General features: G+C 33.8%; 2 protein-coding genes across 2 annotated transcripts; both read left to right on the forward strand.

Annotated features, from left to right (window-relative positions):
- The first annotated feature begins 703 nt into the window (after positions 1-703).
- LOC127552500 (olfactory receptor 4K2-like) lies at positions 704-2965 on the forward strand. Its single transcript, XM_051983006.1, has 2 exons — positions 704-1641; positions 2935-2965. Exons 1-2 carry the CDS (start codon positions 704-706, stop codon positions 2963-2965), a joined length of 969 nt encoding a protein of 322 aa, XP_051838966.1.
- A 1531-nt stretch (positions 2966-4496) lies between these two features.
- Positions 4497-5405, forward strand: LOC127552501 (CGG triplet repeat-binding protein 1-like). Its single transcript, XM_051983007.1, is given in 1 exon segment — positions 4497-5405. A coding segment is annotated over 1 exon segment (504 nt). The 5' UTR covers positions 4497-4838; the 3' UTR covers positions 5343-5405.
- Positions 5406-13107: the final 7702 nt, after the last annotated feature.

Below are 13107 nucleotides of genomic sequence, written 5' to 3' on the forward strand. Positions count from 1 at the left end.
GCTCTGCATTCATTACTTAGTGACTTTCTGCCATAGTTTAAAAGTATTTTAGAGAATGGCTATTTTGAATCTCAATTCTACCAATAATGTATCGATATGCCTGTATTCTTGCATCCTCTCCCACAACTTACTTTTTTTCTTTTTTTTTCTTTCTTTTTCTTCCTTCCTTTCTTTCTTCTTCCTTCCTTCCTTCCTTCTTTTCTTTTCTTTCTTTCTTTCTTTCTTTCTTTCTTTCTTTCTTTCTTTCTTTCTTTCTTTCTTTCTTTCTTTCTTTCTTTCTTTCTCTTTTGGCCATGTATCGTGTCTGTCAATCTTATGGATAGAAAATGGCTCCTCAGATTACTTTAACTTTAATTTCTCTAACTGTTAGTGATTTGACACATTTTCCCTCAATAATAAATTGCAGCCTAATCTCTCCATATTTATAAGTTGACTTTTAAAATAAATCTCTAATGGTTTGTTTTCTTTTCATTTATCTCCTCCTAAAAGTATATTGAAAGGGTCAAAATATAATACTCATTATTTGAGTTTCAATTGGTTGAGCCTTGGTTAATTAAGTTCTATAATATTTGTCATCTTTACAACACCATGAGCAGCAATATCAGTATCATTCTCTCAAATACAGTTGCAGCTGTCTTAGATATTTTCACTTCTATTTTGTTTGTTTTTTACAGGTTGCTTCCTAGATAAATCTGTGAAATCAATGGAAGGAACAAATTACTCCAGGGTGTCTGAATTTGTGTTGCTGGGACTAACTGATTCTCCTGAACTCCAGGCTTTCTTCTTTGTCGTGTTCTCTATTTTTTATGTGATTACTATATTAGGCAATTGTCTCATTTTAGTTACGATTGTATCTACTCCACAGCTTCATTCTCCAATGTATTTCTTGCTTGGCAATCTGTCTTTCATTGACATGTGTCTATCTTCCTTTGCTACACCTAAGATGATCATGGACTTTTTCACTCATCACAAGACTATTTCTTTTGAAGGTTGCATCTCTCAAATCTTCTTCTTGCACCTCTTCACTGGCACTGAGATTGTCCTGCTTATCTCCATGTCCTTTGATAGATACATTGCCATATGCAAACCTCTCCGATACTCAAAAATTATGAGTCAACATGTATGTCTGGGCCTTGTAATCATTTCTTGGACAGTGGGCTTCCTTCACACAATGAGTCAATTGGCCTTCACCCTCTACTTGCCATTTTGTGGTCCTAATGTTGTAGACAGCTTTTTCTGTGACCTTCCTTTGGTCATTCAACTTGCCTGCATAGATATCTATGTCCTAGGACTCTTCATGATTTCAACCAGTGGTATGATTGCTCTGGTTAGCTTCCTGCTCTTGCTTACTTCCTACATCATTGTCCTGGTCACTATCAAGAAGCACTCCTCCAGTGGATCATCAAAGGCACTTTCTACATGTACTGCACATTTCATAGTGGTGTTCATGTTCTTTGGACCATGCATCTTCATATACGTATGGCCCTTTACCAACTTCCTTGTGGACAAGGTTCTCTCTGTTTTTTATACCATTTTCACACCTTTCTTGAATCCACTTATCTATACTCTGAGGAACAAAGAGGTGAAAGCAGCTATGAGGAAAATGAGCAATCAATATATTAGTTTCCGAAAAACTGCACAGTTTCCAAGATACCCTGTACAATGAGGGAAACAAAATCTGTGATTCAATATCATGTTTTCTAACTTTAGAATAACAAATGCTTTCTTTAATCCAGTAGCCTTTTATTGATGCTTACTACACAACAAGGGTATATAGTTGGAAGATTAGCTAGTCTAATAATTATATTTTAAAGATTAGAAAGACAAAGCCCTTAAAAGTTAAAAGACTAGCACACTACTAGTTATAATAGTCAGAGTCAGGTTTAAAACCCCTATCTCTTACATTATCTTCTTCTGTGGAACCACAATGCCTCAGCTCTTATCAATTACTATGGAAAAACATCAATTTGGATGTTTTTGTCAAAAAAACATTTTTTAGCATCCATCTACATGGAAGAAAAAGAAACTTTACTCTTTGAAATTAATGTGTAAATTCTTTATGCTAGAAAGTTTCAATCAGTGACTCTACCAATCTAGTATTTTAATATCTTGCCATATTCAGGACAACAGTTTTTGAGCATGCAAGTTTATGTTCACATATTATCTAGTTGAATGACTAGGGCAAGTGTCTGAATTTTTCAAAAGCTCAAATGTGTCATCAATAAAGTGGAAATAATAACGTACTACCCACTTCACAGGGTTGCTATGAGCAAAGTGCTTTGTATACAAAATATTTGCATAAATTTGAACTATTGTTTGAGGATGAGACAAAGTCAGTACTAGGACAGGCAAAACAGATATTAGCTTAGAATGTGATCTAGGGATGTGCACAACAATGGTTGTTACAAAATATAAATTTGTCAAAATGCATGTTTTTTAATGTCAAGACATTTATCTCTCCATTGGCCATAGGAATCTATTCTGTATAGTTCCATGAATTTCAATGCAGATTCAAAGCCTCTGCTGGAAAGTTACAAAACAGGGAGAGTTCATAATTACAACTTTATTTAACAATTTCTAACCACACTAAAGTATATTTCATAAGAAAGCAAATGATACATTCCAAAAGCCCTTCTTATAATATATTTCAGGAATTCCCAGATTACCAAGAACAGACTTCTAAAATGCTATAATTGATTCTTTTTCTTCCTTAAATTCAATTTTGTTTTCAGTTCCAAATTGAAAAGGCAAGAAATACAAAACTTATAACAAATAAGAAGTCAAACAAAACAATTTCTTCCTTTGTCATGTTAAAAAAATGCAAAAGAAAAAAATGTATGTGTGTATGTGTGTGTGTGTGTGTGTGTGTGTGTGTGTGTGTATTTCAATCTGTTCTCCAAGTTCATCAATTTTCTATCTGGAGATGGATAACAGGATAACACTTCTTTTGCAAGAATCCTTTTAAATTATGGTGTTGGTCAACCTTTCACAGTTGATTATCTTTACTATATTGCTATTACTGTGCATTTGTTCCACTGGTTCTGTTTGCTTCACTTTGTATTTCCTAGTTTTTTTCTCAAACTATCCTTTTCATCATTTCTAATGGCACAAGGATGTTCCATCACATCATATGCCATAATTTGTTTAGCTACTTCCCAATTGAGGGACATCCCCTCAGTTTCCACTTCTTTGCCAATACAAAACGAGCTGCTATATCTATTTTTAAGCATAGATTTTTTTTTTCTTTCTGAAATTCCAGTAGTATACATGTAACATTTAGGAGATTTGATTTGGAATATATTTTTGACCTGTATACATTATTGTTAGTGTGTTTTCAGTCTGGTAGAGACCTGGGATCAAATAATCCAGCAGGTTCCAAAGTCCCTGCTAAAATAGTAAATGTGGTGCAGCAGAAAGAGCAATGAATTTGAAGTTAAAGAGTACATGGATTTAAGAATTACTTCTGTTTCTTTCTATATTTCTGGGTCTTGTTTTCCTCATCTATAAAACGAAGAGATGGAATCAGAGGTTTCTTAAGATCCCATCTAGTTCTTGAAATATGGAAATGGGAATTTGTCTTTCCAAGGCTCTTTATTCACAACTCTGTGGGGTAGGTAATAAATTGTTTCTGTCAAAAATCTAATTACATGAAACATTTCAGTATGAAAATATGTTCAATTAACTTTTATTATTTATTATTATGATATAATCCCCAAAATTTCCAACCCAATTTCAGGAATATGCTGTATCCATAGGAGTCCAAGTACAGCTTTTTGGGTATGTCAATATATTTCAGGCTTGAAACTCATTTGTGCTCTAATTATCTTAGGAAGCATTATCTAATTAAAATTCCAAAGGGTCACACAGGGCTGGGTAGTGGCAATATCAGCATTCAAACCCAATAATACCAGTCATAGTTCAGCACACTTTCCACATTACCTTTGTAAAAATCCATCTAAAATATACATTGTTTTTAAAAGATTACCAATTTGGAAAGATCATGAAGCTTCGCTTCAAACTTTGAGCATTTAAATGCCCAAAATTAGATTTCAAACATTTCCCAAAAAGAATGGCTGTGTCAATACATATAGTAGCAATATCATTAAGAACCCTTTAAATTACAATTTCCTATTGACTTAATTAGTAGATATGTTTATATGTTGCCTTGATCAAGTGGATGTATTCTTAGATTCATATAAATAGAATTAGTGAATTTTATGCTATGAGTGGGTAGTTAGGTTAACTAGCCATAAATATGCTGCAATTCTGTGATCTTTTGTGTATTTGGTCTGTGAATGCAATGATAACATCAGAAATTCTTTCTCTTTTAAGAGAATAGTTAGAAATGAGGGAGAAATGGATATAACTCTGTGTTACAATTCTATACTGCTTTAAACTTTTAAAGTCATGTTTCCCAACATTATCAAATTTGAGACTCACAATTAGGTCAGATTTTTTTTAATAATTGTGAAATAGGCCGCCGCGGGGCTTGATCGGGCGACGGTGGCAGCGGCAACTGGTCCTCCTCCTTCTCCCTTTCCCACCTCCTTCACCTCCTCTCCCTTCCTGGTTGCTTCTCGTTCTCCTCCCCTAGTGGCGGCCCTGATCCTACATAAGGGAATGACTACCAGGTACGCCAGCGAAAATAGGGTGCAAGCCCAGAAACCATTTCTGTACCACCACTTGTTGAGAAACTGATTTGAAAGCAACTCTTGTGCTTGGAATTGGCAGAGGGTGCCCGGATTTGACACTTCTGTTTTCTCAGATTGGGAACCCTTCACTGCTAAGTGTCAAGGCAACAAAACTGGAAACTAACTTGACCCTTATTGAAGACCAGAATGGAGCGATTTGTAGTAACATCTCCTCCTGCTCGAAACCGTTCCAAGACTGCTTTGTGTGTGACTCCTTTGGATCATGTCACTGAGTTTGGAGGTGAGTTGCACGAAGATGGAGGGAAACTGTTCTGCACTTCTTGCAATGTGGTACTTAATCATGTTCGCAAGTCTGCCATCAGTGATCACCTCAAGTCTAAGACTCACACCAAAAGAAAGGCAGAGTTTGAAGAACAGAATGTAAGGAAGAAACAAAGGCCTCTAACAGCATCTCTTCAATGTAACAGTACTACTCAGACAGAGAAAATCAGTGTTATCTAGGACTTTGTGAAAATGTGCCTGGAAGCCAACATCCCACTTGAGAAAACTGATCACCCAGCAGTTCGTGCTTTTCTGTCTCGCCATGTGAAGAATGGTGGCTCCATACCTAAGTCAGACCAACTAAGGAGAGCTTACCTCCCTGATGGGTATGAGAATGAGAATCAGCTCCTTAACTCACAAGATTGTTGACAAGGGAGGTTACCATCATTGTGAACAAGACAAATGACGTGGAGTATTAAAGTTATGTGTTGATTGTTTTCATTTTTATATTTATTTCATTAAAATCATGTGATACAGAATAGTTTTGCAATGTGTATATAGCTGCGGAAGTGACAACCTCACTGCAGAACTTAGTGATAATTTAGCCACTGGTGGTATAAGACAGAACTTCAGTTTAGAGTGTGCTAGAATATCTAAAGTCTGATGGTTTTCTTTCAAACTGATGATTTTCCCCTAAAAGGTTTATGCATTGAAAGTCCTACCCTGCTTTTTACCATGTATGACTGTTCCTTGAGAAGTTCCTTTACATATTTAGGATGAAAAATAGCATAAGAAACTGAAACTGCTGCCAAGGAATACTGCTCATGATTAAAGTTTTTTGTTTTTTGTTATTGGAGGGGTTTTTGGTCTGGTTAGATTACCTTCTAGTAGAATAAAATGTGCTTCTATATTCTTTGTTCAGAATGGGTGAAGGCACTTATTGTTCCTTTCAAGTTACACTTTATTAAAACTTAGTTGTCTTAAATGTCCCCTTATCCTACCCTTCCTCAAACATTTATTTATTAATAGCCTCAAAATCAGCAAATAAGACTTTTCCATGTGAGCCAGAATTCATAGTGAGACATTAGGTAACTGTGATTTTGCTCTTTTAACATGAACAGAATTTCACAAATGTATCCAGGAACACTTTTAGTGAATTTTGAATTATTTAAATTTCAAGCATCCCTTTCATGTGCATGTGTTTATTGGGCTCCAAAACTCTTTTTGCATTAAAATTCAGTCTTAAATATAAATAGAAATTTGGTTTTGATGTCTTAGCTATGGATAAGTAAAATTAAGCAGCAAGTCTAATTGTACTGAGTTGAAATACCCTGTTTCATGGAGTAATCCTCTGTGCCTGTGCTTTCAGGTCAGTGCAGATGGAAAATTAAATCCATTTAATTTTGCTACATATGATTTTAACATATATATGTACATATATATATATACATATACATATGTATACACACACACACACACACACACACACACACACACACATATATATATATATCTCATGAGGTAAATAGACCAGGAACAAGAAAGCTCGTATTATTTGATTTCCTGGAAAACTATTTCTGGTGCTTTGATGTTTTTAGAAATAGTATAAAAAGGAGCTAACTAGAAATTCTGGCAAGATACTTGTTTAGGGGTAGGCTTCTGGCAGCATCATGCATAATTGTTTTGGGGGATATGATTGTCATTTCTACTGAAGGGTCTACCATATTGAGGAAATGAGCTCGTTCTGACCCTTATTATCTCAGTAAGGCAAATAGCATAGCTCTTATAGATTTCAAGTCCAGACCACAAGAGAACCAAATTGTATGCTTTTAAAAGTTAATCACTTGCTAACTTGGGCTAGTGCTTTTATTTTTATTTATACATACATACATATATATATATATATATAATTTGTTGCTTGAGCAACACAAAGATATAAGTGAAACTCATCAAATCAGTGATAATAAAAATAACCACGGAAAGAGAAATATGACCTATTATTGATAGTTTGCCTTCAGAGTAAATTAATACTAAAATACAGAGAAAGGAAATAAAAATTATCTGAAATCAACAATCAGCTGATCCACCTAACCTCATTTTTTAAAACCTGAAATTAGTACTAGAAGTGTTTTCTTAGTTTCTTGGATTTTAGTATCATTTTGGATGCTAAAGCAAACATGACCCAACTTCTAGTGACTTTCGAATATAAAAGTGTGTTTATACAAGATATACAAGATAAAAATTACTTGTAACTTTTTACAAAGCAATGGTGGAGTCCCTTGTAACAGGGTAATAAGGTTTCTTTAAAAAGACACATAGCAATATGTCACATGAAGCTGTGCTCAAGAAAAATGAGGCCAAAGTGAGTAGGAATGTTGGATTTATTTTTTGGAGCCAACTTTCCATGCTTAAATTTCTGAGAAGATGCTTTCAAGGTGCTAGTTGAGTTTCATTTTAGGTCTTCATTTGAGTTTAGATTGTAAGTATTTTCTCCTACCCTTCTAAAAAAAATTAGCCTGTCTTTAAAAATTACTTTATATAACTTAGACTACTGGGTTGTTTTGTTTTGTTTTGTTTTTGTTTCTACAGTTACAGTAAATTAATGCAGCAAATTCTCCTTATAATGCTATAGTTGATAAGGTACCAATTAAGGAACTAAATATCTTTCCCAACAAAAATACACACTTTTATATTAGAAAGTCACTAGAAGTTGGGTCATGTTTTCTTTAGCATCCAAAATGATACTAAAATCCAAGAAACTAAGAAAACACTTCTAGTACTAATTTCAGGTTTTAAAAAATGAGGTTAGGTGGATCAGCTGATTGTTGATTTCAGATAATTCTTATTTCCTTTCTCTGTATTTTAGTATTAATTTACTCTGAAGGCAAACTATCAATAATAGGTCATATTTCTCTTTCCGTGGTTATTTTTATTATCACTGATTTGATGAGTTTCACTTATATCTTTGTGTACTTCAACAAGCCCCTATCTATATTACCATATGTACTATATGTAAGGGCATAATCCCATCTTCCTGTTAGGATCATGAGATCATATTCTCAGGGGTCTCTCCCTTGCCCACTTTTTAATGCTTCTGGGGCTTTAATGGTAATATTTCTTTACTGATTATGACATTTTGTGTCTCTGAGACTATTTATAAGGCAGATTGCCCAATTTTAGCCTTTTCAAAAGTGGTTCAAATCAGTGAAACCATATTTGAGATGTGTTGGATAGAATAAATAGAAACATGAGACCCATGCTGCCTTTGGGGTATGATGGACATTTTGTACAGAAACCCTTTCAACCTTAACTTTATAGTGTTAGTGTGATGCTATGCTATTGGAAAAAAAAATAGCCTTTTTTCTAGTTTATAAGTTTTATGCATACATACAAGGTGGTTAAATGTTTCATTTACAAACTGTGTTCTTCAAGACATGCTTACCTATTAATAGTGTTTTTTCATAACATATAGTTTGTCTTCCAGGAGTTCATTATATGCTTACCGTTAATTTATGGATTGTTGGAAAGGAAAATTACTTGTAGGTAAAGCAAGACTGAAGGACTATGTAACTTTCTTGCAGGGTGAAACTTTAGGATTATGTTTGAGAGAACCATATTCTTTTATAAGTTCCTACCATCAAATAAATCTTTTGCAAATGCCGCTTCTCTTTAAGTTTTTTGGCCCTGATGAAAATGTTTCCTATGATCCTAAATTATACAGGACTAGGAAACATTGAAGAAAAGCTCTGTCTTAAATATAATCAATTGGCTATTTGAGATTGTGTTTGATGTATGTTAAAAAAAAACAGAGCCACTACTTTAAGCAACTAGTAAAGTGGGCACATGATAGCTAAAATTTTCCAATTTGGATGTTAACCTAAAAATGTGGAGTGAATAAAATATTTAACAGTGGGAAATCTTTCAAATGTGGTGATTCCATACTTGCATTCTTTTAAAGGTGCTTTTGTGCTTTAACTTGTTTCAGAGACTATTAAGTGTGGTAGCAATCACCTTAAGCACTCAAAAAATTAATTATAAAATACATTTAATATAACAATTTCAATCAAAAATCTTATTTAGACCAATGTAACATTTAAATTGATTTAGCTTATTTTCCCCTCCCCTGTTGATTAAAATAAATTAAATAATGAAGTGGCTATCTTAAACCCTGGTTTATTTCACTGCACAGTATCATAAGTTTCTGAGGGAAATAAAACTAACTGACCTAGTGGTATTCTACTCATATTCAGAGTACTGTAATAATAGTTAACTATGTTCATTTTTGTTCTCAATGCTAATTTTCTTTGCTCACGCATGTATCCTGAATATTAATGTCCGTGTCGCTTTTAAAGTTTTGTCTGTGACTTTTAGAAATAAATTTTTTTTACAAAAAAAAAAAAGTGAAATAAGTAGTGCTACTAACAAGCTGTTATTTTGTCTTTGGTAATATAATTATTATATGTATTATATTTTTATATCTGAATTATTTATGAAGTATATTTTCTGAGTTAACATTTTTTAAAGTTTAAATACTTTCTACATGAATCTGGACCTCTTGCCTTCCAGTTTTGTAATTCTTTTTACTAGATTAAAAATAATTATTCATGTCTCATGGCCAATCACAACTAGAATGCAAAATGAATAGAAAGATTATGTATTTTATATTGTATTTAACATATACTTCAACATATTTAACATATATTTTATTACCTGCCATCTAGGGGAGAGGGTGGTGGGAAGGAGGGGAAAAGTTGGAAAAGAAGATTTTGTAAGGATCAATGTTTAAAAATTACCCAAGTATATGTTTTGTAAATAAAAAGCTATAATAAAAAAGAAAGATTATATATTTGCCTCATCCTTAATATATTTATTTCATTTACTTTAATACTTCAAAGAATTATGATTTTGGTGCTCCCTCCATTCATAAAATCCCAACCCTATCATATCTTAGAAGTTTTTAGGAGATACTTTGGCCACTTTTTGGTCTTCATTCCTTTCTCAAAAACAAAGAAAAATTGTTTGGTAGCAATCCTTTTGGTAAGGAACTTCATCACACTTATATTAATTCCAGAGTTGTAGTCAACAATAAAATATAAGTTCCTTAAGGGTAGGATGTTTTCCATCCCTTTGTATCTCTATCTTTAGGTGCATGTTGTAACTGCTAGATTATTTGTTAAAGTGAATTTAAGTTCGGGGCTCATATTCTTACAAGGAAATTCTCTAAGGCTGATCTATACAAACAAGACTGACAACTAATATTCAGACACTTTGGTCCAACTTGGTAGAAATTTCAAGTTTGTGCTATGTTATGCTTTGTGGTAATCATCATGTGGTAACTTGGTGATGTAATTACAGAATATGCTGGATCATTCATTTGTTCTCATGAAACCTATAGTAAATGATTTCTGTGTGGCTCAGGGATGGGGCAGATTTGGATTGAGGTGGGCTGGGAACACTAATCAGAATCCCATCATTGAAATAAAAAGAATTATGTCCAATTTTCAAATGTTAGGTTTATGTCCATCATAACTGATCATTATTTGATACAATTGTATAGTTGATACACATATGAATTGTTTGGTAAGTACTAATTAACATTTAAGTGTTTCTCTCTTTTTTAAAAGTTGACAAGAGATCAGGATTGCATGAATTGACAAATGGATTAACATTAATGTCTCTAATACATTTGGCTCTTGCATTTATTTCAATTCTTCCAAAAATTTGGTATTATATGTGAAGGGTTCTATTTCCTACTCTGCAATAGCTTAACTGGTCCTATTACCTCCATTCTTTCTGACTTCCAATCATGTCTATATGTGAGATATTTTCTGCACAAATATGCATCATGTCCCTAGCTGCAGTAACACTTCCCTTTCTTTAGTGAATTTTATATAAAACTTCCATGTTCAAGGTATTGTAAGCATGTCCATTAGTCAACTTCACACATATTTAAAGATATTTATTACCTCTATCACACAACATATACTACAATAATTGTTCCACATTCTATTCCTTATGGTTGGAATGCTCTCACATCAAGTACTGTTGTTACTTCTTTTAAATTGTTACTTCTTTTAAAATATCACAGGATTATGTTTTTATTAAGGAAAAGGATTTTGTGTCTGAATATTAGTTGTCAGTCTTGTTTGTATAGATCAGCCTTAGAGAATTTCCTTGTAAGATGAGGAGGCTGGACTAAATGTTTTCTAAGGTTGATTATAGCTCTAAATTGATTATTCTAGAAAAAAGAAGATTAAAATTTTACCAACCTATTTGATAGCTAAGAAAGGACAAATATAAAGAATAGCTGATTTGTTTATAAGATATTTTGAAACTCACAAATTTATGAAGTCCGTTCTCACAAAAAACAGGGAGATTAATACTATAGTTAAGGGAAAAAAGCTATTTAAGTCTTAGTTTTGAGGCAGATTTGATTTGCCTTTCTTGAACTTAATTCCAAATATTTTGTATAGGTTCCATGAACTGCTGAAAAGAAAGTGTACTCCTTTCTGTCTCTATTACATTTTCTCCAGAGATCTATCATATCTTATTTTTCGAGTATTCTATTTACCTCTTTGACTTCTTTCTTATTTATTTTGTGGTTTGATTTATCTAATTCTGAGAGTGCAAGGTTGAGATCTCCCACTATTATAGTTTTGCTGTCTATTTCTTCTTGCAGCTCTCTTAATTTCTCTTTTAAGAATTTAGATGCTACACCACTTGGTGCATATATGTTTAATATTGATATTGCTTCATTATCCATGCTACCCTTTAACAAGATATAGTGCCCTTCCTTATCTCTTTTAATTAGATCAATTTTTGCTTTAGCTTGATCTGAAATCAGGATAGCTACCCCTAATTTTTTGACTTCACCTGAAGCATAGTAGATTTTGCTCCAACCTTTTACCTTTAACCTGCATGTATCTCCCTGCTTCAGGTGTGTTTCCTGTAAACAACATATTATAGGATTCTGGCTTTTGATCCATTCTGCTAACTGCTTCCTCTTTATGGGGGAGTTTACCCCATTCACATTTATGGTTAAAATGACCAATTCTGTATTACTTGCCATCTTGTTAACCCCGGTTTATGCTTTTCTCCCTTCTTTCCCCCTTACTCCCCTTCCCAGTATTAAGCTTGTGAGCACCACTTGCTTCTCACAGCCCTCCCTTTTTAGTATCCCTCCCCCCGCCTTAGAGTTCCTCCCCCTATCTTACCCCTTTCCCTCCCAGTTTCCGTATTCCCTTCCACTTAATTTATTCCTTCCCTTTTTACTTTTCCCTTCTCGCTTTTCAATGAGGTGGGAGACGTTTCACCACAGATTGAATATGTCTAAAATTTTTCTCTTAAAGGCAATTCTGAAGGCAGTAAAATACCCACTATATTCATCCCCCTCCATTCTTTCTCTCAGATATAATAGGTTTCCTTTGCCTCTTCATGAGATGTAGTACCCCCACTTTACCCTTTTTCTGGTACAATGTCCTTTCCACATCTAGTTTCTAGAACAAGATATACATATATTCTTTACACATCTTTATAGCAGAAATATAGTTCCCAAGATTAATCTTTACCTTTTTAGATTTCTCTTGAGTTCTATATTTGTAGATCAAACTTTTTGTTAAGTTCTGGCTTTTTCATCAAAAATAAGTGAAATTCGCTTACTTCATTGAATGTCCATCTTCCCTGGAAAAAGATGCTCATTCTAGCTGGGTAAGTTATTTTTGGTTGCATACCAAGTTCCTTAGCCTTTTGGAATATTATATTCCAGGCCCTTCGATCCTTTAATGTGGATGCTGCCAGATCCTGGGTGATCCTTATTGTGGCTCCTCGATACTTGAATTGGGTTTTTCTAGCCGCTTGCAGTATTTTTTCCTTCATCTGAGGGTTCTGGCATTTGGCCACTATATTCCTTGGTGTTTTGATTTTAGGATCCCTTTCAGTAGGGGATCGATGAATTCTTTCAATGTCTATTTTACCCTCTGTTTCTATGACTTCTGGGCAGTTCTCTTTGATAATTTCCTGGAAAATAGTGTCCAGGCTCTTTTTTTCATCATGCTTTTCTGGGAGTCCAATAATTCTCAGATTGTCTCTCCTGGATCTGTTTTCCAGGTCTGTTGTCTTCCCCAGAAAGTATTTCACATTCTTTTCCATTGTTTGATTTTTTTGGTTTTGCTTGACTGATTCTTCTTGTCTCCTC

Source organism: Antechinus flavipes, chromosome 2, assembly GCF_016432865.1.
Source record: "Antechinus flavipes isolate AdamAnt ecotype Samford, QLD, Australia chromosome 2, AdamAnt_v2, whole genome shotgun sequence".
NCBI classification, from domain to species: domain Eukaryota; kingdom Metazoa; phylum Chordata; class Mammalia; order Dasyuromorphia; family Dasyuridae; genus Antechinus; species Antechinus flavipes.